General features: G+C 41.5%; 2 protein-coding genes across 3 annotated transcripts in view; one reads left to right on the plus strand and one right to left on the minus strand.

The window, feature by feature from the left end:
- pde3b (phosphodiesterase 3B) overlaps window positions 1-12,645 on the plus strand; it is a 55,131-nt gene extending 42,486 nt beyond the window's left edge. Inside the window, exons 5-16 of one of the 2 annotated variants that reach the window (XM_052063617.1) lie at window positions 856-956; window positions 1,805-2,036; window positions 2,123-2,214; window positions 2,405-2,556; window positions 2,643-2,777; window positions 3,226-3,337; window positions 3,529-3,642; window positions 4,193-4,392; window positions 6,387-6,590; window positions 6,713-6,874; window positions 8,189-8,456; window positions 9,325-12,645. In XM_052063617.1, coding sequence (XP_051919577.1) covers window positions 856-956; window positions 1,805-2,036; window positions 2,123-2,214; window positions 2,405-2,556; window positions 2,643-2,777; window positions 3,226-3,337; window positions 3,529-3,642; window positions 4,193-4,392; window positions 6,387-6,590; window positions 6,713-6,874; window positions 8,189-8,456; window positions 9,325-9,533 — 1,981 coding nt within the window. In that variant the 3' untranslated portion in view covers window positions 9,534-12,645. The remainder of the gene's footprint in view (window positions 1-855; window positions 957-1,804; window positions 2,037-2,122; window positions 2,215-2,404; window positions 2,557-2,642; window positions 2,778-3,225; window positions 3,338-3,528; window positions 3,643-4,192; window positions 4,393-6,386; window positions 6,591-6,712; window positions 6,875-8,188; window positions 8,457-9,324) is intronic. The other variant, XM_052063618.1, reaches the window with a different exon arrangement.
- Window positions 12,646-14,520: 1,875 nt separating this feature from the next.
- Window positions 14,521-21,634, minus strand: LOC127599591 (vitamin D 25-hydroxylase). Its single transcript, XM_052063645.1, has 5 exons — window positions 21,345-21,634; window positions 19,327-19,468; window positions 18,342-18,974; window positions 16,537-16,866; window positions 14,521-15,575 (listed from the first exon to the last, which is right to left on the minus strand). The coding sequence occupies exons 1-5, from the start codon at window positions 21,579-21,581 to the stop codon at window positions 15,373-15,375; spliced, it is 1,545 nt and encodes a 514-aa protein (XP_051919605.1). The 5' UTR covers window positions 21,582-21,634; the 3' UTR covers window positions 14,521-15,372.
- Between the last annotated feature and the right edge of the window lie 1,489 nt (window positions 21,635-23,123).

Genomic DNA, 23,123 nt, shown 5'->3' on the forward strand with positions numbered 1-23,123 from the left:
TTAGCTCCGGCATAGCCCGAGAAAACAGCTTACACCGGACCAAATTTGATCCACCTCAGGGAGGTGGTTTAAAAATTTGCTCCGGAGCAAATGCTTGTGAGGAGTTTACGTACGGCGAGAATGCGTTGCTTTCATGCTCTGTCGGACTTCCGTCATGTATTTGTTTAATAATGACACAAGACTTGGCGGGTAACATCTTTCGTTTTGTAGGAGACTGGACTGTCTCGGAGTTGTTTGTGTAGTTCCTTTGTTGTGTGTTCACACCCTCCGCCCCCATATAATTTATTTTGTGATTTCCTCTCTTGATTTTCTGTTTGGCGCATTACGTGTTTGCTTTTCTGAGTGTCATTGAAGTCATCATTGATTTACGTTTTCGGGGGCGGTCACTCTCGAGCAGAAGGCACAGAGACCCGAGAAGGAGAAGGACGTGCCTGTCCAGTAGTCGCTTGAGTTGTGTATACGTTTTAAAAAAGAAACAACACGACAGCTCATTTGTTTTCTGTCGGTTTGCTCCGCTGCAGAAACTGCCGTGTGAACGCAAGTGGGGCTGCACCGACGCTGTGCCGGTGCTGACATGCTCAGCGGCTTTGTACGTGTGAACGCTCCACACAATTTGCTGCGGTGTAAAATATATCGCAACAAAATACATCGGTGCAGCGCCGGAGCAAATGTGTGCCGTGTGAACACCCCTATAATAACCATTCAGGGGAAAAAAAATCATACGACTGTAGTGACTATCATTCTCCACAAGATGCCAGTACGTCTTCATTGTATTAGCTCCAAAGTAATTGGGTTGAAGTGAAGAGTCAGACTGATGATAACAGGCGACAAAACATTCACGTTTGTTGTATCCAGCTCAGGACTGTCCAATGGGCCAAATGCAAACCTGCTCACCATTCCGAAGCAAAGGTCTTCTTCTGTCACCCTTACCTACCACGCAGGGTCAAGGAGAGCAGGTGGGAGCCAATTGCATCTTTCTGCCAGAGTTCAAATTGTAACAAAGAGCTCTGTTTGAAAATATGATTGTTTTTTGAGATGTACTTCACGGTTTTTAGAATCGCCACCCCTCAACTACTTTTGTGCAGAAAAATAGAACAACAAGGACGACCTGTTCATTGCATTAAACATGCCTTTGGACAATCATTATTCTCAAGAATGGGGGGAAAAAACCCTCCTTGATGAATTAAATTCCATTACAAATTACAGATCCTTCGCAAACAAGGCTCTTTCACATAAGGGCCATTATAAATATAATAGAGATATAAGAAACTGTTCTTTTGTCATGTACACACTAATTAAAATTAGGTCACACAAAGCATAATGGCAAAGTAGACTATTGGGGGGCTACTGTGTCTGCATCAGAACAAAAACAGAAACATACTTTTAGTTACAAATTTGACTGTGCGTTTGATGACTGCCGATAAGATATGCAGGGACAACTCAAACGCAGACGAACAAAATCACTAAAATAAACAACAACCAGACCATCAGATGGCGCCAAAGAAGTACTTTAATTACTTTTGCCTGAGCACAAAGACCCTTAAAGCTAAGGGTTTTAGCAAATAATGGTATATTATATATTTTAATTTATTTATTTAACGTATTATTATTATTATGAATATTTTTTGACGCCCTGTTCTTAATTTTATTTTTTACTTGCTAAAGTGACGCCACAGGAAAATTATCTTCAAAGCTATAATCTGGAATACAGCATCTTTTTTTGTATAGAGTCCCCAACAAATAAATACACTAAACATGTTTTAACCCAGAAAACCCCCTCCCATCCCCCCACACTCTTTATCAGGGAACTCTCCTAGTCTGAGTCCCATCACCTCTCCGGGCCACAGTCCTTCATCTGTAACCACAGGTTCTTCATCGTCCCTGGTCACTCGGTTGCCTGTGGAATTCCCAGACACAGCGGACTTTTTGACAAAGCCAAGTCTCAACCTGAACCTGCACAAGCCTTTGGGCTATACGCTCAGCTCATGTGACTTCCAGCACGCATTCCGCAGCTCCACTTTACCTCTTTGCACCAGGTAAAAAAAACCCGACAGTGATATGAATTTCTTGCTCATTATTGTTGAATTATAGTCATGCACGAGACTTGACTTGTCCATGCCAGCTGTGGTCGTCAGATGCCAAAGGGAGTTTCCGTCGGCGATTCGGGGGATCTCAATCAGCCCTTCCTCAGCGAGGCCCAACGCAGGCTCTCAGGTAGCTAGAATTACACCAAATAATGTCATGTCACAGTGAGCAACACCTTCCATCCATAGGTTTCGAAGAGGGTTGGTAGTTCAACCCTCTGCTGTGTGTATGTGTGTGTTCATGACTCAGATTTGAAATTTGTGTATCACATAGTGAATTCAGTTTGAATTAGATTTTTGTTTTCTTTTTATGAGGGCAGCAGGAGAAGGGCCAGAGTTCCCAGGGGAGCTTTTAATCAGGGAGGAGAGCATGGAAGTGGAGCTACCTGGAGAGATTGTGAGCACAGGGAAGCAGGGTGATGCTGAGGAGGAACAGAGCCCCAGCACAGAGAAGCAAACTCAGGAATTAGGGGTAAATTGCACCCCAGAGTCACAGCAACCATAATGAATGTCCATAATGAAGCATCAGAATAATAATGCTTGATTGGTCCCCTCTAGGGTGAGCAGGAGTTTCGACTTGACCCAATGCTGGAAGACCATGACGCCCTCATGGAGAGGATGAACACCTGGAACTTTCAGATTTTTGACCTGGTAGACAAAACAGGAGGAAAGACAGGAAGAATACTCAGCTATGTTAGTAATCCGATGCAAATGTATTCTCTTGTGTTTTTGTTGTGCTCTGAGGCTGTGGTCACTATATGTGTCCCCATCTGATAAATATCTTGTAGAAAAGGTCAATTCAGTGTACTTTGTTTGGTTCCATCAGCACGTCTGTTTGGTCTAAATGTAATCAAAACTAGTCGTCTGTCAATGCTCCTCTAATTTGGATCTTAGGATGGCCATCTACATTTAATGTGAGTAAGCTGCGCCAAACCTACTTGCCCGACAGCACTTTTTACAAATTGTGTTTCTATTAGTTTGAAATTGTAGCTTAACCCAACACACTTACGAACACAAACTGTAGCTCAAGGCAGTTTTTCATGTTATTCCATTGCATATGCTAGCTTGTGACTGATGGCGGTGCTATGGTTACCTGGTGTTCTGATGTGTGTTTCAGTAAAGATGGTCTGTATTTCCCCAGGTGACTTACACCCTTTTCCAGGATACGTGTCTGTTTGAAATATTCAAGATCCCTGTGAGGGAGTTCATGACATACTTCTTTGCTCTGGAAAATGGCTACAGGGACATTCCCTGTGAGTGTTCACGCTGCGTGAGGCCTCTAGAAATGTTCAAGATTAATGTTTGTTAATTGTTTAGTCATGTGTCATCACAATGTGATTATGTCCATTGCTGAATGGGCTCAGTCACCCGTGTGTTGCAACGTTGAATGGCCAGCCAAACGCAGTCAACTTACGGCTTATTGCTTTGGATGAAATGCTCGCAGATCATAACCGAGTCCATGCTACCGATGTGCTCCATGCTGTCTGGTACCTGACCACTCGACCAATCCCTGGGTTCCAGCAAATCCATAGTGAGCATGTGACCGGAAGTGACACAGGTACACCCCATCGAAAATTGTATGAAAGAAGCATCGAGTAATATACCTGAAAGGCATAAAATGGCCAACTGTTTTACATTACTTTGCAACACAATGTATTTATTTGTTTGTTCAAATTAAATCAAAAGGTACGCAACATATAATACAGGACTTTTGTTCATGTAAATGCGCTGGCCTGTATGTATGATCTTACTTTGCCCAGCTCTGTTCTAAATGGACAGATAAATGTCATGCAGTTTACCACTGCATAGCAAAGTAATGCGAATAAAATAAATTGCTCATTCTTTGATTATGGTACACAGTCTGTATTTTTCAGAAATGAGCAGATTTTTTTTCCTGAAAAATGTGGTCACTTTTCAACTGGTACACCCTTAAAATCTTCAAACATTAAAATTACGCTATATATTTAACATTATTTCATCCTGTCTTCAACTCATTTTTTAAAGTATGCGATACACAACGTGTTGTGAGTACTCCATCGACATACAGATCCTAGTGTTGAAATCCCAAGACTCTTTGACATGTGTCTAATTAACACTCTGTGTTCCAGACTCAGACAGCGGGATCTCTCCTGGGAGGATATCATACGCCTCGTCCAAGAGCTCCTCGATATCAGATGACAGCTATGGCTGCCTGGCTTGGAACATCCCTGCTCTGGAGCTCATGGCCCTATATGTAGCAGCTGCAATGCATGACTATGACCACCCTGGTCGCACGAATGCCTTTTTGGTGGCCACTAATGCGCCCCAGGTAAACACATTGCCTAAGTTAAAGTTTACATGTGTTCAGAAAAATTAAGTTCACACACAGATAAGAATGGCACATGGTAATCATTGTACGACTGTAGACTGGAGAAAGAGACAGAAATAGGTGAGTGCACAAAAAAAAACACACACACACACACAAAACAGTACCATTGTTAGGCGAATAAAAATATAGGTATGGAATTTGAATAGGTCACTTTGGGAGTGGGTTTGTCTGACACTATTTTGGTGGAGACTTTACTTTCATATCAAAAAATTATATACAGAATAGCATTTAGCTTTACCCACTGATGCACTCACCCATTAAAAAAACAAAACAAACATTGGAGCTCACTAGTGCACTGCACAGGGAAGCACATAGCACAGACTGCTTGCATAATCTGCCTCTCCTGTTTTGAATCAATGTAATTAAACTCCGCTAGAGTTTTTCTTCTTCACAGTGGTGTCCTTAGATGTCCGGCGTTCTAAAGAAACCTCACATCGATGCTCATGGTTAAGGTTTAACCAGATAGTCGTTATTAACCTAAAATGACCCCTCTTTACACAGTTCCTGACTCAAAGTCAAGCTGTTTAGGTTTTCTATAAGAATGCTCTTACACTCTCCTTTGCCTGAGCAATTGGATGGCACGACAACCATAGTAAAGGAGAAAGCCAATTCATCTGGACCGAATCAAGTTTAACAAAGTGGAAAACCAAATCCTTTTCATTTGTCCTGGAATAAGTCTACACACAACTGTCAAGAAGACCACACAGAAAGAAACTTTGAAGAATTATTGGAATGGAATAGAAGGGTGGAACATGGATTGGCTAAAGAAGCACCCGGTACTTTTCGGTGTGGATCGTTCAACATCTGAAAAAATAAAATAAAAATGTGGCCCTTTAATTATTGAATGTTGCTGAAAGGATATTCAATTTTTAAGAGATGGAGTCCACATGTTCAGCATCTGTCCCACACTGTGATGCGAAAGTTGATAAGGTCAGCTATGTGCCCCTGTTCAAATAAGAAAGTGGGTTAAGAGCAAAGGCAGGGGACCCTGAACCTATTGATCACTGATGATTTTGACAAACATGTCTGGCAGAAGATCTTTGGTGCTGCAAAGTGTGCCTATCTCTATGATTCTTGCTTCAGGAACGCACCAGTTGCATTGCAACATTAATTGAAGAAATTGTTTGTTTTTTCTTGTTTCCTGAATGAAATCTACATGTGAATCCATATGTGACGCTCAATGCATGACATATTATGGTTGCGTCATATAGGTCATTTCCACAACAATGCCGGGAATATGAAAAGTATGCACCCCCTGTTCAAATGTGAGTTTTTTTTCTGATATGCAAAATTAAATCACAATAAATAATTTCCAAACGTTTTCCACCATTGTGAACAATAACCTTTACAACTCAATCAGAAAAAAAGTATGTTTGAGAAGGGACATAAAAAATAAACCACTAATAATATGGTTGCACAAGTGCACACGCTGTGTTATATCTATGATGTAGCCATTCATAATGAACCAATCACATTCAAATTCATGTTAAAAGGGAGTCAGCAGACACCTGTCATCACTTCAAGAAATTCTTTATCCTGAATTACATTTCTGATGTTCTAGTAGGCTTTTCATACATTTCTTAGCTTTCTAGCAGAAGCTTCAAGATTTAGTGTTTGCACTGATGGCAATTTTGAACTGTTCACAATTCCTTCCACCTTTTCTAAGACTACACTTCCAGCTAAAGAAAAACATTGACATTTTTGGCAGCCATTTCTAAAAGTCTAAAACTCATGACCAAAAGAACACCATGCATACAGTGCAAAATGGTTTTGGTACCATTATTCTGAGTGGCTATTTTTCCTCAGGTGGAGCTGGATCCTAAAAAGGAGGAGGGAATTATGAAGAGTGTGAAATAGCAGTGCGCAAAACCTGCAGGCTTCTGTGTCATAGTCCCTACTCTAACCTGTGGCTCTTCCCGTCGTGTACAACACAGGCGGTGCTGTACAACGACCGCTCCGTGCTGGAAAACCATCACGCTGCATCGGCCTGGAACCTCTACCTATCCCGGCCAGAGTTTAACTTCCTGGTCAACCTCGATCATGTGGAGTTCAAGCGCTTTCGCTTCCTGGTCATTGAGGCCATTCTAGCCACAGACCTCAAGAAGCACTTTGACTTCTTGGCTGAGTTCAATTCCAAGGTCAATACATGATCAGAATTCATTGCCATCTGTCTTTAATTTAGTTTAACTTATTCAAATATGATCAGGACAAAGGATGCACATGGCTTTAATGAATTTCTGTCTGTCTGTTTGACTTCAAGGTCAATGATGTGAACAGTCCAGGAATTGACTGGACCAATGAGAATGACAGACTGCTAGTGTGTCAAGTATGTATCAAGCTGGCAGACATCAACGGACCGGCCAAAGTTCGCGACCTGCATTTGAAATGGACAGAGGGCATTGTCAGTGAGTTTTATGAACAGGTAATATTGGATGCATGCCATCCTGTTACTTGGCATCTTTGTGCTACATGGACACATTCCTCATGGAAAGAGCACTTATTGATCATATGTTTGTATTTCAGACATGTATATGTCATCGCTCTTGAAATGTTAACCTATACGCCTCACAGCACATGAACGACGAAAGAAGACTCCTGCTCAATTAGTGCTCCTAAAGAGAGGCTTTTGTTGTCAGTCCCACGTTTACGGCTTACATGATCTATATGGAACCAAACCATATAATTTCATTTCACAAAATTATTGCTAAATTCATGTGAACTACAATTAACGGGCTCACGGAAACTTGCAGGCTAGCTGTCACGTTCATGATTAACCTTCAAAATAATTGCCACGAACACATACGAAGAAGCACCACATACAAACACATCGCATATTAAAAAATTCACAGGCATCCTGTATTTTCTCTCTTCTCTGTCGGAACCACAACTATTACTGGTGTGTGTAGAAGAAAATTCCACACCTTCTCTGCGTCCTTATTTATGCTTAATTGCACTGCATCATCTCCAGTAGCTGTTATTGCTGTCTTACATGTTGAGACGTAACGTGGCATTACACAGGAGCTACAATTCTAAATTCAGACATGCCAAAGTGTTTAAACATAAACAAATAAATAAATAATGGCACGATTCTCAACTTGTTCCGCCAAAGTTGAATGCATACGATTGTTCAAAACCTTAGTGAAATGTAAAAATTCAGCGGCAATTACATGGTCAAGTCGATTTTGTCATTTCAATTGACAATTTTGTATGAAAACTGCTGGGATAGACACCAGTACGCTCTGCGACCCTTGCTGAGGATAAGCGGGTCAGATAATGGATGGATGGATAATATAGCCTCACAGATGTAGTTTATCGTCACAATCACGTGACCAGCATTGTCGTTGCCTCTCATCTCCCTCAAGTCATATGGTTCGTTGTTGAATATATTTCAGCCTAATTTTTAGACGAAGAGGATGACAAGCTGTGGCAACCCCTAATGGGACAAGCCTAAAGGAAAAAGAAGATGACTGCCATCCATTTTCAGACCCTCCTTTTCAATACGACGTGAAAAAAAAGAGAAAAGATACATATAAACGCATACCTGGGATTTAATGACTGGATTCTTAAAATATACAAATATGTTATTGGCAGTCAATGAGTTTTAATAAATTGAGGCACATATCTGTTTTTTAAAATGTTTTTGTCTAAATGACATGTTCAGCATTTAAACTGCGTGCTTCTCACTTTATTTAAGGTATGTAAAGCAGCCTATCTACTTTTTTCTTTTTACTGGTAGGGCGATGAAGAAGCGGGCCTGGGCTTACCCATCAGCCCTTTCATGGACCGCTCCTCCCCACAGTTGGCAAAGCTCCAGGAGTCCTTTATCACACATATAGTCGGCCCACTCTGTAACTCATACGATGCCGCAGGTTTACTTCCTGGCCAGTGGTTGAATGGAGATGGATCGGATGAAGACAATGAGGGTCGTGTAGACTCGGACACTGAGGACGATGATGACGATGAAGAGGAGGACATGGATGAACTGGAGGAGGATCTGCGGCCAAGTGAGTCAACTGTAAAACCAATTATTCCATTTTCTACCGCTTATTTTGTTGAGGAGCTAGAGCCCCTCCCAGCTGACTTTGGGTTCAGGGCAGGTTATACACAGGACTGGTCGCCAGTCAGACAAAGGACACATAGAATCATTCATGCTCCCATTCCCATAATTGTCTTTATCCAATTATGAATTACAGATCTGTTCGGAACTTTCAAAGAAGAACAGGTGCCTGGAAGCTGTGGTGGGAACACACAGTTCTCAAGACTGCTTCGAAAGTACCTGTGAAAAAAAAACCAAATGAAACAAAACAAAAAAACGCATACGTGACTTGGACAGATTTGGGGACATTTGACGCTGTAAAACACTGGTATGGTTCTTCTGGCCTGACACAGAAAATAAATTTTAGGCAGGAAGCATCAGGATGTTATACAAGGGTAGATGTGATGAGATGAACAGTATAAACACTCATTAGTGGTTGTCGTGTTACTAAAGTACCCTAAATGCACCATGTTGCTTGCGTTTCCAGCTACCTGTTGAACACTGTTACCACCGTCTCATAACAAATACACACGTTTGTTGCATGTGCAGTTTGAAAGTTTCGAAATTTCCACCATTGTCACCATTTTCCTTAATTTAACACACATTGGTAGATCTAAAATACATTTCAGTTGACACACATCTAAACATTTGACGCAGCACAAAAACAAGTTCCCATACAAAAGAACAACATTTAAAAATATGTCCATTCTTGTGCCTTTGGAGAAAATGCATCAAATTTCAGGGTGAAAGAATAACATTTATGGTATGCCATCAAGTGTCAAAACTGGTAAAATTGTTTTTTGTTTGTTTTTTTGTTTGTTTTTACTCTTCTGTAGAAAGGAGGAAAAGCCACCGCCAGTTTTTCTGCAGCATCATGCAGCACCTGACTGAGAACCATAAAGTGTGGAAGAAGGTCATTGAGGAAGAGGAGAAGAGCAAAGATGAGCAGCAGCAGCCTGACAGCCTGTCGGCCAGCATGCCCATGTCGCCTTCAGATGACATTCAGGTCATCCAGGAGGAGGAAGAAGGGGAGGAGCGTCAGTAGCACCACCAGTGTGGAAGAGGAAGCAGAAGGGGCTGCAAAAGAGAAAGTCCTACACCCAATAGCCTTTCACTCACTGACATGCACATAAATAACATTTTTCACTCACACGCTGAACACTGTGCAGTCAATTTTTGGAGAAACAAACAAAAAAAAAAGGCCTTACCACTGTGAGCGAATCCTTGCTGCAACAGTGGGAGTCCAACTCCTATGCACTTTCATCCCCTTGGACACTCCCGGAGCAGCTCAAACAAGAAGACAAAGCATCCATCACAAGTGAGGTCACAGGTGCGGAAGAAGAGCATCAGATTCCTGGGAGGACCTTGGATGTCCTTGTTCTTTGACCATGCCTTGAATATGTAGCGCTTACACCTCCCTTAGGTACAAAACAAGTCGCGACTATTTAAAAAAAAAAGAGAGAGAGAGCGAAAAAACACAAGGGGTAAGAACCAAGAAAGCAACATGGAGACGCCATTGATGCCCTTTACCAAAGTGAACTGTTCACATGTGGAAAGATGAGACAGAGACTCTTTCAGCCTCAGTTTCAGGTTTTTTTTTACACATATGTATGTATGTGTGTATAGATAGATATACATGGTATATATCAGATGTGCCTATCTGAACCTTTAACGAGTCCATATTGGCCCAGAGCCTTGGCTTGTGTAGTTCTTTCTCCTCGCTGGTGACACGAAAACACTGTATGACACTCAGTCACAGAGACATGATTTGAATTGTCGACTGATGATTAGCATTATTATATCTGCATCATTTTGGATGCCGTTACTCATTTGTGCCACCCCCTTTTGTTTTGGGTTTTTTCCCTTTGCTATAATGTGTTTTTTCTTTTTTTTCTGTAATGTGTGATTATCTTTTGGTAAGAATGTGAGAGAACGTTTTGAGAAAGAGAGCACATTTTTTAATTATTTTTTAAGTACGTGATTAGTGTGTATGCTTTTGTGCTTTCATTAATGTCCTCTTAGTGTCATTCAGGTCAGGAATGCCGTCTCAATGAATGGATTTTTAATTTCCTGTTGATTCGTATGTTTAAAAAAAAAAGGTTACTCAGGATTCATGCAAAGATGACTTTGCATGAATTAATTTCATTAAGAGTGAATAGATTTTCACGAGGAACACCATACAGTACATTTGGACAAGTGAAGGAGTTGAGTGAACAAGTCAACTACAAATTCAAGCAAATGAGAGGAGCTGCCTCTTGTCCATTCATACATTGTTTGCTAAACCTCACTGGAGAAAAACATATATAGCCACATGGTAACATTTTTTCTTCATTCAATTCAGATGTTTTATTTTTTTAACAATACATTAACCAGGTGCCTCATTTTGAGCCAACCAACAAACAATTTTCATCTACATTGGTGCCTTGAGATGTGAGTGTAACTGAAACCATTTTCCCCATTGAAATGAATGGAAATGGCATGAACCGTTCCAGTCTCCCCACAAAAGACTCAAATCAACCAACAATTTTTTTTAAAAAAGAAAATAGCACCTATAATATTGTACTCTATAAAAGCATAGCGATAACATCATGAAATATAAATTGCCAGAATTACACAGATCGTGCGTCATAATTTAGTGATTCAATTCAATCTGTAGCATGTTCTGGTGCTTGGCCACTGCTGACAGTTTAATAAATAAAGACAAAGCAGAGAGTGGCTCTTCTTTCTCCGCATCTACATTGTCACTATTCTCAGTGACTCAAAGCTGCGATCATAGTGTTTTGTTTTTTTTTGACAGAGCATACAGAATATAGGCCTGTGAGTATTCTTGTTTGTCTATATTTGTTTTCAAATATCCCTTGCTTAAAGGTTTGTAAAACCTTAACAATTGATGCCAATCATTTGCATTTCACAAAGTCAACCTTAATGTTATTATAAAATGAAAAACATTTTATAATAACATTAAGGTTGACTTTTCTTTAGGCCGTTGTTAGGTTGTTTTCAAGCCAAAATGTAATTTGTTTTGTTTTATATTTAGTTTGACACTGAACTGGGATTAGCATTAAACAGCTGGAAATCTCCTTTTGAAAAAATGTTCAACATTTTCTGAACTGCTGCTTATTGTGAAGTGAGCTGAGTTAAATCTAGTGCCACCAGTAAGCGCCTGTACCTCATTTTTGGTCCGCAAGTAAATGGGAAAAAAAACAAAAAAGGCTGAATGGCGCTTGTATCTCAAAAATGTGTACGTTGGTTCACTCGTATCTCCAGGCACCACTGTATTTTACTTTTTCTTCGAGTGGCCAGTGTGAAGAAGTGGCCCAGTCGTTTTTTTCCATCTATGTGTCTCTGCATTCCATTTTATGACAGGGAAGCAGCAATTGTTGCCTCTTTGCCATATCACCAATCATAATCTCTGCAGAAAATGTTAAATACAATTGAGTTAATAATATTTATAGAGAAAAAAATACAGCTGTACTCATTTTAATACCAGTCAAGTGTTCAGCCACTGTACAAAAAGAGTATTCGCATAAATATATATTTTTGAATAATCAACTGAATGCATCCGTTTTCTACACACACGCGCAGACACGCACACACACAAATCACACACACACACACACACACACACACACACACACACACACACACACGATGTCCATTGAGATTCTGTCCTTGCTTGTATCTCCTTTCTTTTACAGCTGTCGCTATTTGGTATGTTTTTTCTTCTTTTCTTTTCAATTGAGTCTGTTCTCTTTGCCTTCATGGTCAGCATCTTCATCTCTCCTTCACTAGTGCCAAACTTGACTTACTGTACTTGCGGTCGGCCGTGACATTAGCGTTCCAGTATTGTCAAGGGAACAGCAAAAGTAGCAGACTGGACTCAGGTCAGAGCCATATTCATTATTTTCCATGGAGTCCTTCTGGGCCAGAAGTTACTATTCTGTCCAGTTGAGTTTCAAGTGTTGTCTGCTTTTCTCAGTATTTCAAACCACCACGTCCTCTATTAATTGTGCCATAAAAAACATCAATGAAGTTACCCATGTGTTGCATCCATATATGTACATTTTGTCTAATGTAACCATTCACCCTCACCAACACTGGGAGCAACTGATTTATGTTGTTATTTAAAGCTGTCATAAAACACCACCACTCAAGTACTTGCGGTTCTTGTTGATTTTTGTGCATGTGTGTGCGTGTCGAGCGCTGGAATTTCCTAATGAATGAATGACAAGTCAACGGTTCTCTTACAACTTGATTCTTTTCTAGCAACAGAGTATCTCACAAAAAGTGAGTACACCCCTGACACCTTTATAAATATTATGTCTTTTCATGGGACAACCCTGAAAAAAATAACGCTTTGCTGCAAATTGAAGTAGTCATTGTATCACAGAAAATGTACTGTTTCCTCAAAATGACTGAAGGCGCGGCCATTCACATCTAAATGGCCGACCACAAAAGTGACTATAAAATGAACTGAAAATGTCCAAATTAACTGCAGTTTGCCTACATGCTGGAAGTTAGTGAACGTAGAATATTTTGGCAAGAAAACATTATATGTAGTTTTCCATCATATTGGACTCTCTGATTTGGAAAACAATTTTGTTTCAGTTCCAAGTGTTGCTTTTGCAAAGCAGTTTGTGCAGGTTCATCTACTAGTACTTTTATTTCTCACCGCGGACGAACTGGGCCGGAAATTCGGCCCGGGAAAGTGAGATGGAAGCCACCGATACGCGTGACTGGAGGCTGCACATTTTCTCTTTTTCCTGTTGCATGGCATGGCCCTGAATGCTAGCTTTTGACTGGTGACAGCAATTTTTGGCTCTCCTCATTTTTGTAAGACTGTATATACCGCATAAGTCCTCTGCAGTGGCGCCCAACCTTTTTTGTCTTGTTTTCCCCCAAACCCTTTCGTTATACATTGAATACCCCCTCACTTATACAGGTTGATGATTCTATAAAAGTACAACATAAAAGAACTGATTGAAAATAATTTCATTTTTTTCTCCTTAATTTTAACATTGAATTCTCAGGAATAATGATCCTTTTTCTTTTGTTTGTTTGTTTTTTTTAACTCACACCACCACAGTCAGCGTCCTTTACCGGCCAGGACAGAGACAAAAAAAGGCGCAGAAGTGGGAGCAAAGAAGTTGGAGTATCCTGTGAGAGGACTGAATTGTTTACAGCAGTTGAACTATCAATCAACATGGAATTTAGAAGCCAACAAAATCACCCGTTCAAGCACACAAGTCATCAGAATGACAAGCGATGTTCAAACTTGTTTTTCTTTTCTGTCGGATGAGGAGCTCCTACTATCTGCTAGCGACCATTGTGTAGTCACCCCCACGAACAAACGTGAGACAACGGATTGCGATATTTCACTTTTGTTCTGAAAGAGACATCGCTTGCAGTCAGAGGAGGCACAATGTCCCTGGCCTGACATTCAATCTATGTTGACCTTAGACACTTTGAAAAAAGAACAGCTAATGTATGGCATCAGGCTGTCGTGTGTCAACAGCCTACAAGAATTCTAATCGAACTTTAGAAAGTAGAGCTGCAACAATGAATCAACTGCTAATCAATTATCAACTTAATCAATAATTAATTGGGCAATATCTGAAGTGGCGCATTCTTATTATTATATATTTTTGTCTACTTGATGTTCCTGCTCTGATTAAAAAATACTAACACATCATAGGTTACTTACCAGTTACTCACTACATTATTTTTTCCCCCACTGACTAATGACTCAAGTAATCATTTTTCCTCTGATCATAAGTGACAGCACTGTTAAGGACAATGTTTGTACTATCTTAAGAAAATTCCAGTCATCCAGACAGTCACTCATAAACGTTACACAGACACTTGATATCAATGGCCTTTATCTATCTATTTATTTATTTATTTATTCTGCAATTGGCTGGCAACCGTTTCAGGGTGTCCTCCGCCTACTGCCCGAAGACTGCTGGGATAGGCTCCAGCACCCCCTGCGACCCTAGTGAGGATGAAGTGGTTCGGGAGATGAATGAATTTATTTATTTATTTACTCAGACAAACCAAAACAAACAATTCAAGTCTCAAGTCAACATAGAAATTCCTCTTAACTATGTTGTTGCTCTCAGTAATCCTTTGATTCTTCAAGTATTGCATCCAAAATATTCAAAATGGAAATACAAAGCAGAAAGCATGCCTTTTGTTGTTAAGCAAGTACTTAATGAACACATAAAAACACCAATATTAAAAACAAACAAACAAACAAAAAACATCTAAATGAAGTACTTTGTAAGTCCTGATAAGCACCACGAAGGACAGTAAGTGATTTCAAGAAATCCACCAGCTTTTACATCGGCTTTCCAAGAGAAAGCCTTTCCAAAAAGCGCTCTCCTAGGAGGCGTTTGAAATCAGTCCAGATGATGTAAAGCAAGCCTGTGTCCAGCCAAAGCGTGCCGTGTGCGGAATGTTCTTGGAAAGTGTCGATTGAGCCCGCAGCTCCAAATGACGTCTGTCATTTGTCTGACCTGACGCTGCCCTGAGAAGGAAGGGCTGTGAACCAGCACGAATGTACTTAGTATAAATCATTAACGTATACCTAACACATCCCTGGCTCGCCAAGGTTCAGAGACATTTCATGTCCTGCGCTACGCAGAAGACCGATCGATAATGCACGTCTGTCTCAAAAAGTTGGCATAGCACAGCTTTGTGCCTATTGTGCAAATACGCATATTGCCTAATTAAATGATCACGCGTCCATAAGGGAGTCCCACGAAGAAAAAAAAAAGGCACCACTACAATCCCGGGTGATAGAGTCTAAAGCACCTGTGTGTTGTGGAGTAGGTCGCTGTAGAAAAATCCGATCGAGTTTGAACATGAACTTGTGTGCTTCATGCCTACTTGTGATAAGGAGTGTCTTTCTGCTGCCTGCGGAGGGCGCAGATGGAGTAAGGCTTGGGTTGCAAGGTCATGCCCAATTTGGGCGCTACTGTGGGAACGCTTCCGGGGGGGAACTGAAGGTGGAACCTCTGGAGCAAAGTAGTGAAAAACAGAAACATCTCCATCCTGGCCAGTTGCTCACCGAGACAGTGACGCCTCCCTACAATGAAAAACGATGATATCAAAGTACAGAATTTACACACACAAAGAAAACACACAACAAACAAGCTGCAATTTGGGTAGAAGTGAATGGAAGTCTTAAGATAAAATAACCTTTATTAGTCTCGCAATGGAGAAATTCCCAATTCACAGCAGCAAAGTTATGAACGGAAGAAGTAGAACAACAAAATATAGGAGCTGCTGGAATGGCAGCCACTCTCGCGGCGCCATTTTGAAGTCAAAATAACAAAAATAACACAACACATCACATAGGATACAGACAGTCGTGCAATCTTCACCACTTTCCTGCATACACTTTGTTGTCTGAAGCAGTTATAGATGAAAGAGGAGAGGATCAAAGTGTCCTTTCACCAGTGGATCAGAGACGTCATGCTGAAAAAGACTGCTGGGTATTGGGAAATAAAAGCAATAGCTACAACTCAGGGTACAAAAAGCCAACTACTGTCAATATGTACTGTCCACAGAACAGTACATATTAATAAACCAAGAAGCTCTTCACAACTACTGTGAGTGACTAAGCAACTGCAGCTGAATTTGTAATTTTTTTTCAGAGGATGAAGAATGTATGTCTGAGTAGTGTTATATTGTCTGTCTACATGTGTTGCTGCGCTGTTTGTGCTCAAGCATCCATTTTAAAACATCACCGCTTTGATTTTTTAGCATTAACCTTCCAGATCTATTGAGTGAGGTAATGGATAATAGCTTTAATATATATATATATATATATATATATATATTAATTTTTTTCCCCCAGTTTGATGAGACAATATGTGTGTGACCGCGAGGTCAGTGCCCATAGACAATTTTTTTGACACAGTGCTTCTTCCTGTGTGAATGTCTTATTAGTTCTATGGTTGTGTTTTACATAAGTTCTGAACAATAGGCTCCACAGAAACATGATCGGTTAATGTAAATTCAATAGGTTCAAAGAGTCTACTCACCCAGCGAGAATGGCAGGAAGGCTTCACGTCTCACAAAGTTACCATTGCTGTCCAGGAACCTCTGTGGTGAGAAGACGCCGGGATCCAACCAATACTTCTCATCAAAGTGCACTGAGTACAGGTTGGTGATCACCATGGTGCCTTTGGGAATGGTGTAGCCATTGACATGTGCCTCCTGGGAGGTGGCGCGGAAAATGCCGAGTGGGACTATGTTGCAGAAACGCAGAACCTCATGCAGGACGGCTTCCACGAAGGGCATCTTCTGTTTGTCTTCCAAAGAGGGCGCTCGTCCATTTGCCAGCACACTGTCAATCTCCCTGTGCACCCTTTCTGTAGAGCACAACAACACTCGTGGTTTACATTGTGTTTGCTAAACATCAGGCAACAAAGTAGCTATCACATTAAAAGCAAGATGGTTTGTTTCAACATATTTCTCAGTCTGAGAAGATATGCTGTTTTTGCATTGTTTTAACTTTGCTCTATGTTTATTACGGTGATATTTTGTTTAACTAGTCTCGTGAACATGCTCGTAACTTAATTTACTTATATAATGCCATTACTCAGTCAAGCCAGCTTCCCCACTAAAAAACAAAACAAAAATGGGACCTGTTTGTGATGAAGAAAAATGGTGCTCCTTTTCGAAAGTGTAATTCTAAGGACTTCAAGCACAAACGTCAACAAACGTCATTATGACAAAAAATAAAATAGAGTCACGCCTACTGGCAGATTGCCTATCATGACATCTTTTTTTCATGTTGTGCTTGGGTAAGCAGCAAATAAAATTGTGTGAAACAATCTAAGAAAGATGATGTCCTGAAACTCTGCTTTTCCATTTGAACTTTTCAATGGTGGCCCCATAAGCCAAATGCCACATGCCAGAAGGAGCCGCAATGAATTAATCATGATGCGCAAACTGTTCAATTCTTGACATTCTATTTAAATATGTGTGTTATTTCTCTATGTTTTTATGAATCACAATGTAAAAGAGTTTTTCTTCTGAAAAAAAAACACATTCGACATAGCCCAGACTGAATCGCATTTCTATTCATTCCAGGCCGGAAACTTGTATGTCAAGGCACCACTGTGATACTGTGGAACCATTTGGTGGCATATTGGCCAAGGAACTATGTCTAAGTGAGTTTAGAAGTTTCTTTTTTGGCAAAATTAATAATTTGCCGCAATTATGAAACCTAGTGGGGGCCGGGGTCTGTTACCCGAGGTTGGGTTAGTTACAGTAAGTTAACCCAGTGCATTTGGGCAAGCGACATCTGAACCTGGGCCCCATTTCGGACGTATACTGATGTTGAAGTAAGTTTATTGTAACATTCTCAGAAAGAATTGACGCCGGTTTGATGGCTTGGTGGCTAAAATTGCTGACTTTAGTCATAGGGCTAAGGTTCAAATCCTGGTCAGGGTCAATGGGCAAACCCACAGAAACTGGGTGGGCTGTGTTAGGAAGTGTATCTGATGGAAAAACTGTGTCAAATATATCAGGTTAGTAACTTGCTTTGGTGAAAATTGCTATTTCTTTGAAAACGGTGGTAATAAAATTTGTATTTTTAACCATAGCTACTCTATACTGATAACCTGGTAACCCATTTCCTGGTACCTTTCTGGATCAGTAGGGTTAGTTTTTACACCTTGTTGGATCAAAATCTTGACCCAACGTGCTGAGTGAAATTCTCAACCCAATGCGGTGGGTATCAACAACCCAGCATTGACTCAGTCCCTTTTGGACCTCATCGTTGGGTTGGGTATTTGGGTTACTTTTGACTAAGCACTTTTAAGAGTCTATGATAGCTGACCTTGTATATTGGGGTAGAGGGCCATGTAGAGCATGGCCCAGCGCAGGGAGTTTGTGGTGGTCTCGGTGCCCGCGATGATTAGCTCCCCCACCGAGTAGATGAGGTTCTCGTAGGAGAACGACGAATCGGGGTTTCCCGCATTCTGCTCCAACTCATCCACATAGGCGTCGACGTAGTGCCGCGGTATATTCGGCACCCGTCCTTGAGAAAACCTCTTGATGACTTGTAGCAGGAAGTCGTAGACCTCAGCGGCATTGCGGAAAAGCTTTTGATGTTTCCCGAAGGGCACATACTCAATCCAAGGGAAGGCATTGTAGAGGAAGGCCCAGCTGCTCACTGCCAACTCCACGTTTTCGCTGAAGATCTCGATCATGTGCTGGAAATTGCTGTCGTCGTAGGTGAAGCGCTGGCCGAAGATGATCAGATTGGTGATGTTGGAAACGGCGTTGGTCACCAGGTGTTTGGGGTTGAAGGCCTTGCCCTTGTGCTCATCAATGGCGTCCACGAAGAACATGCACTCCTCCGAGATCTTCCTCTCAAAAAGCCTCTGACTGCTGCCGAAGTACCTGAACGAGTTGCATGCCAACTTGCGGTGCTCGATCCAGCTTTTGCCATATTTGCAGTTGAGAAGACCTTTGGAAGAACAACTCGCCATTAGTTGAATGTTTCATTTTGAGTCATTATTCACTTCCGATTCTTTTCTTTGTTATTTTGTTCATGTCTCTCTTCCTCCTCCGACAAGTAGGCATTTGTAGAAGCCAAAAACGCTAACACTTCTACCTCTGCGACAGTTAATCTAATTGTATTTATTGATATTATTATCTCTTTAGTTAGAGATATGAGTGATTTGATTAACAGTTATAGGTACCACCGTTCTACTCCAATTAATACCCTCAGAGTGAACATTAAATCCTGGTCTGAGCTGAAATCTCTCACCGGTGTGGTTCTTGTGCTGTTGTGAGTTGGTGCATCACTCTGTTCTTACCACCCATTTTTGTCATTTTCTTGAAGAGAGGCAAGGATGGCCGGTCGGCAAAAACCTCGCTCTGATGGTAAAGGCATTCCCTGACGCAGTCGTAGCCGTTCAGCACCACAGTCAAGATGCCTCCAAGGTCCAGACTGAAAATCTGAAAGACACACATGGCCACATGAGCCTTTGCAAAGTGGGTCAAGGGTCTTCAAAAAGTAGGTCCTTCAATCAGGCCAAAGACCCACTGCTCTGGGAAGGACACCCCTTTCACCTTTGCTTGCTTTGGGCCGGAAATTGATAAGAGTTTGAGATTTAGGATCCGTTTCTGTATCAGTAGTTGTTTTAGATTTTGTTTTACTTTTAGTTTTAGTGTTAGTATCAATATTAGATTTAATATTAGTTTTAGTATCAAATTGAATACGTTGTATCAGTATTGCATTTATTATCAATATTTGATTTAGTTAGGCGGCCCGGTAGTCCAGTGGTTAGCACGTCGGCTTCACAGTGCAGAGGTACCGGGTTCGATTCCAGCTCCGGCCTCCCTGTGTGGAGTTTGCATGTTCTCCCCGGGCCTGCGTGGGTTTTCTCCGGGTGCTCCGGTTTCCTCCCACATTCCAAAAATATGCATGGCAGGCTCATTGAACACTCTAAATTGTCCCTAGGTGTGAGTGTGAGTGCGAATGGTTGTTCGTCTCTGTGTGCCCTGCGATTGGCTGGCAACCGATTCAGGGTGTCCCCTGCCTACTGCCCGGAGACAGCTGGGATAGGCTCCAGCACCCCCCGCGACCCTAGTGAGGATCAAGCGGTTAGGAAGATGAATGAATGAATGATTTAGTTAGTTTTCAATTTAGTATCAATGTTAGTTTTACTTTTAGTTTTCGTATCAGTATTCAACTTAGTTTTAGTATAAGTATCAGTATTCTACTTAATATTGACTGTTTCAAAAGTGTTCTAACCCTTTAACACTGTCTGCAGGAAACATTTTTACAATAAAGTGAATTGGGACCTTGACTTCCAAGTTTTTCAAGTAGGCTGTCCTTGGTCGTTTTTTTTTTTTTAATTTGTGTTGTGAGACAAAAATCTGAGTTATGAGCGAGATTCCGATTTGCTGGCATTTGATTGAATTGAGAAACAAAGCAGAGCAGCAGTCACATAGTATATGCACTTTCAGCTAGGAAAAAATACAAAATGAAAATACTCATATAGTGCAAGGTGAAGGCACTCAGACATGACTTACATCATCAATCATTCATCGACGATTAAGGGCAAGCATTAGCACAAATACAACAGTCTGTGTCTGTGACTTTCTTACACCTTCATAGAACCGGGTTATTTCTTTATATTCATTTATAATGTGATTTTAAATTTAGATTTTAAAATAGGGCACTATTTTTATTTAAAAACATCAACCATGTGTTTTCTATACCACTTATCTTCAAAAGAGTTGCAGCTGAGCTGGAGCCTATCCTTGCTGAGGCCAGTTGCACCCTGAATTGGTCGCCAGCCACCTGAGGGCGCATAGTGACGATTTTGTGGCATGAAGCATGAGTACCCTGAGCACCTCATGCAAGAATGAGGGGAACATGAAAACTCCACACAGGATAACCGGAGTACAGATTCAAACTCTGGACCTCAGTATGTTCAGGCAGATGCGCTAGTCACTTGTGTACTGTGTCAGTCTATTTAAAAAATGCAACAAAACTACGTTTTGGGGGGAGTCTGGAACGGATTAAAAGCATTTCATTGCATTTCAATGGGGAAGGTTGATTTGAGGTTCGAGTCATTTGAGTTATGAGCTCTGTCACGGAACGAATTAAACCCGTAAGCCAAGGAACTACTATTCTAAAGCGAACTGGACACAGCAAAAAGACACTTTGCACAAGCTGGTATGAGCTCAAAACACCTTTATAAAAAGTTATGACAAGGCAGAGGCTGCACTGCAATTTTTTTTTTTTTTTTTTTTTTGCATGAGGCATGCATGGATTCTCAGCGCTGGTTTCGTAACGCCGCGTGCAGAGAGACAATGACCGTACCTGTCCGTGAACTTCACTCTGCTTCTTGAGGAAAACGTGCGGCTCGGTGACCAGAGACATAATGTTCCCAATGACAGGGATGGGAGAAGGCCCGGGGGGGAATCCCGGGGGTCTCCTCTGCTTGACGAGCTGACGGAGGAGCAGCACGACGAGGAAGGCGAAGCTGACGCCGCACACTACTAGCAGAACCTGTGCGTGCGACATGTGCGTCAGAGACGGCGATTTAATTGAGACCATCTTTGCCCGTCCGAGTGTGTGAAATGCTCCGGTTCCGTGAACCGCTCGCCCTCCTCTGCATAATGTATCATCTTGCATGCTTTCCATCCCCCGCCTTCTGGGCCAAGATTGGCCAGAAAGTCAGCCGTGGTGACTGAACTTTGCTCTGCTCTTGATCACTAATAGCCATCTTTTTTCTTTCGTTCTTTCTTTTTTTTTGGAGGGGGAGTGTGAGGGGCGGGGTAGTAAATGGGCTCGCGTTGGTCTTATTTCAAGTCAGAATTGAAATTCCAAAAGTAGCTTGTACACTTTATAATGTATCTACTTTTGGGACATATGTGGATGTGTGCCATTGGATTTTTTTAATTTAGTATGCCTTAACTCAACAAAGGTTGGGAATGGATTTCCTGTATATACAGTATATATACAGAGAGAGAGAGAGAGAGAGAGAGATTTGAATTGTGACACCCTCCGCTTTCTTGCCAACGGCTGTTTTTCCATGGGCTGATTTAGTTTTTTTTTGGGGGGGGGGGTTGATGCAGGGTGGGGTTGGATAATTGAATGACAAAGTGTGAAGGGTGTAACTTCCACGCATGACGTGCAAAGCTCGCTCAGTCGATTATGCCGTTCTACATTCCTTCGCACAAAATGGGATCCCCTGATTGACCTGCAAATGGGAGTCAGAAGACACCTGCTGGTGCCACCGATTAAGGCCAAATACATTTCAGTTGTTCAAGTAGGCTTTTTTATGATTGTATGTGTTTCATCCACATGTACAGTAGTATACACATGGGAGGCCCGGTGGTCGAGTGGTTAGCGCGTCGACCTCACAGTGCAGCGGTACCAGGTTCGATTCCAGCTCCGGCCTTCCTGGGTGCCCGCATGGCTATTCTCTGGGTACTCCGGTTTCCTCCCACATTAAAAAAAACATGTGTGGCAGGCTGATTGGACACTCTAAATTGGCCCTGGGTGTGAGTGTGAGCATGGATGGTTGTTTGCCCGCCTACTACCCGAAGACAGCTGGGATAGGCTCTAGCACGCCCCGCGACCCTTGTGAGGAAAATGCGGATCAGAAAATGGATGGATAGTATACACATTCATTAGTATTGCTGTGGCAAAGAGAGCAGGCCATTTTCAACACTTATTGGTGAATCATCTTTAAGAATAACACACACACACTAGTGGCCTATAAACAGACTAAGCACCTGCTTAGGGCCCTCTGGCCACATAAGATGGTTGTGCCCCATCGGGAGGACGGTTCATGACAGTAACACGCGTACCAAATAATTGGAGATTGATGCCTTGGTTACCTTTTATTTTTAAGTTGTTGCCTGGAGCTTGTGGTTGCGTGGTGGCTTTCTCAATTCATCTCTTGACTTGTAGTTGGGGACACTTTGAATTGCAGTTGTCGTCCATATCAACACAACGCCATCCTAGAATCATGTTCAATTGCTAATTAAAGACAATAATAATAATAATAATTACCCTGACAGTGTTTCTGGCAGAGAACAAACGCTGGAATCCTCATGATTGCCATCACTCATCATTATTACTTGCCTGAGG

Source organism: Hippocampus zosterae, chromosome 4 (genome assembly GCF_025434085.1).
Source record: "Hippocampus zosterae strain Florida chromosome 4, ASM2543408v3, whole genome shotgun sequence".
Taxonomy (NCBI): domain Eukaryota; kingdom Metazoa; phylum Chordata; class Actinopteri; order Syngnathiformes; family Syngnathidae; genus Hippocampus; species Hippocampus zosterae.

Coding starts and splice junctions, on each gene's coding strand:
- LOC127599591 (XM_052063645.1), bottom strand. CDS start 21,581: ATGGTCTCAATTAAATCGCCGTCTCTGACGCACATGTCGCACGCACAG. Junction 18,975..19,326: donor GAAAATGACAAAAATGGGTG/GTAAGAACAGAG, acceptor GTTCTTCCAAAG/GTCTTCTCAACTGCAAATAT. Junction 16,867..18,341: donor CCTCTACCCCAATATACAAG/GTCAGCTATCAT, acceptor TGTGCTCTACAG/AAAGGGTGCACAGGGAGATT.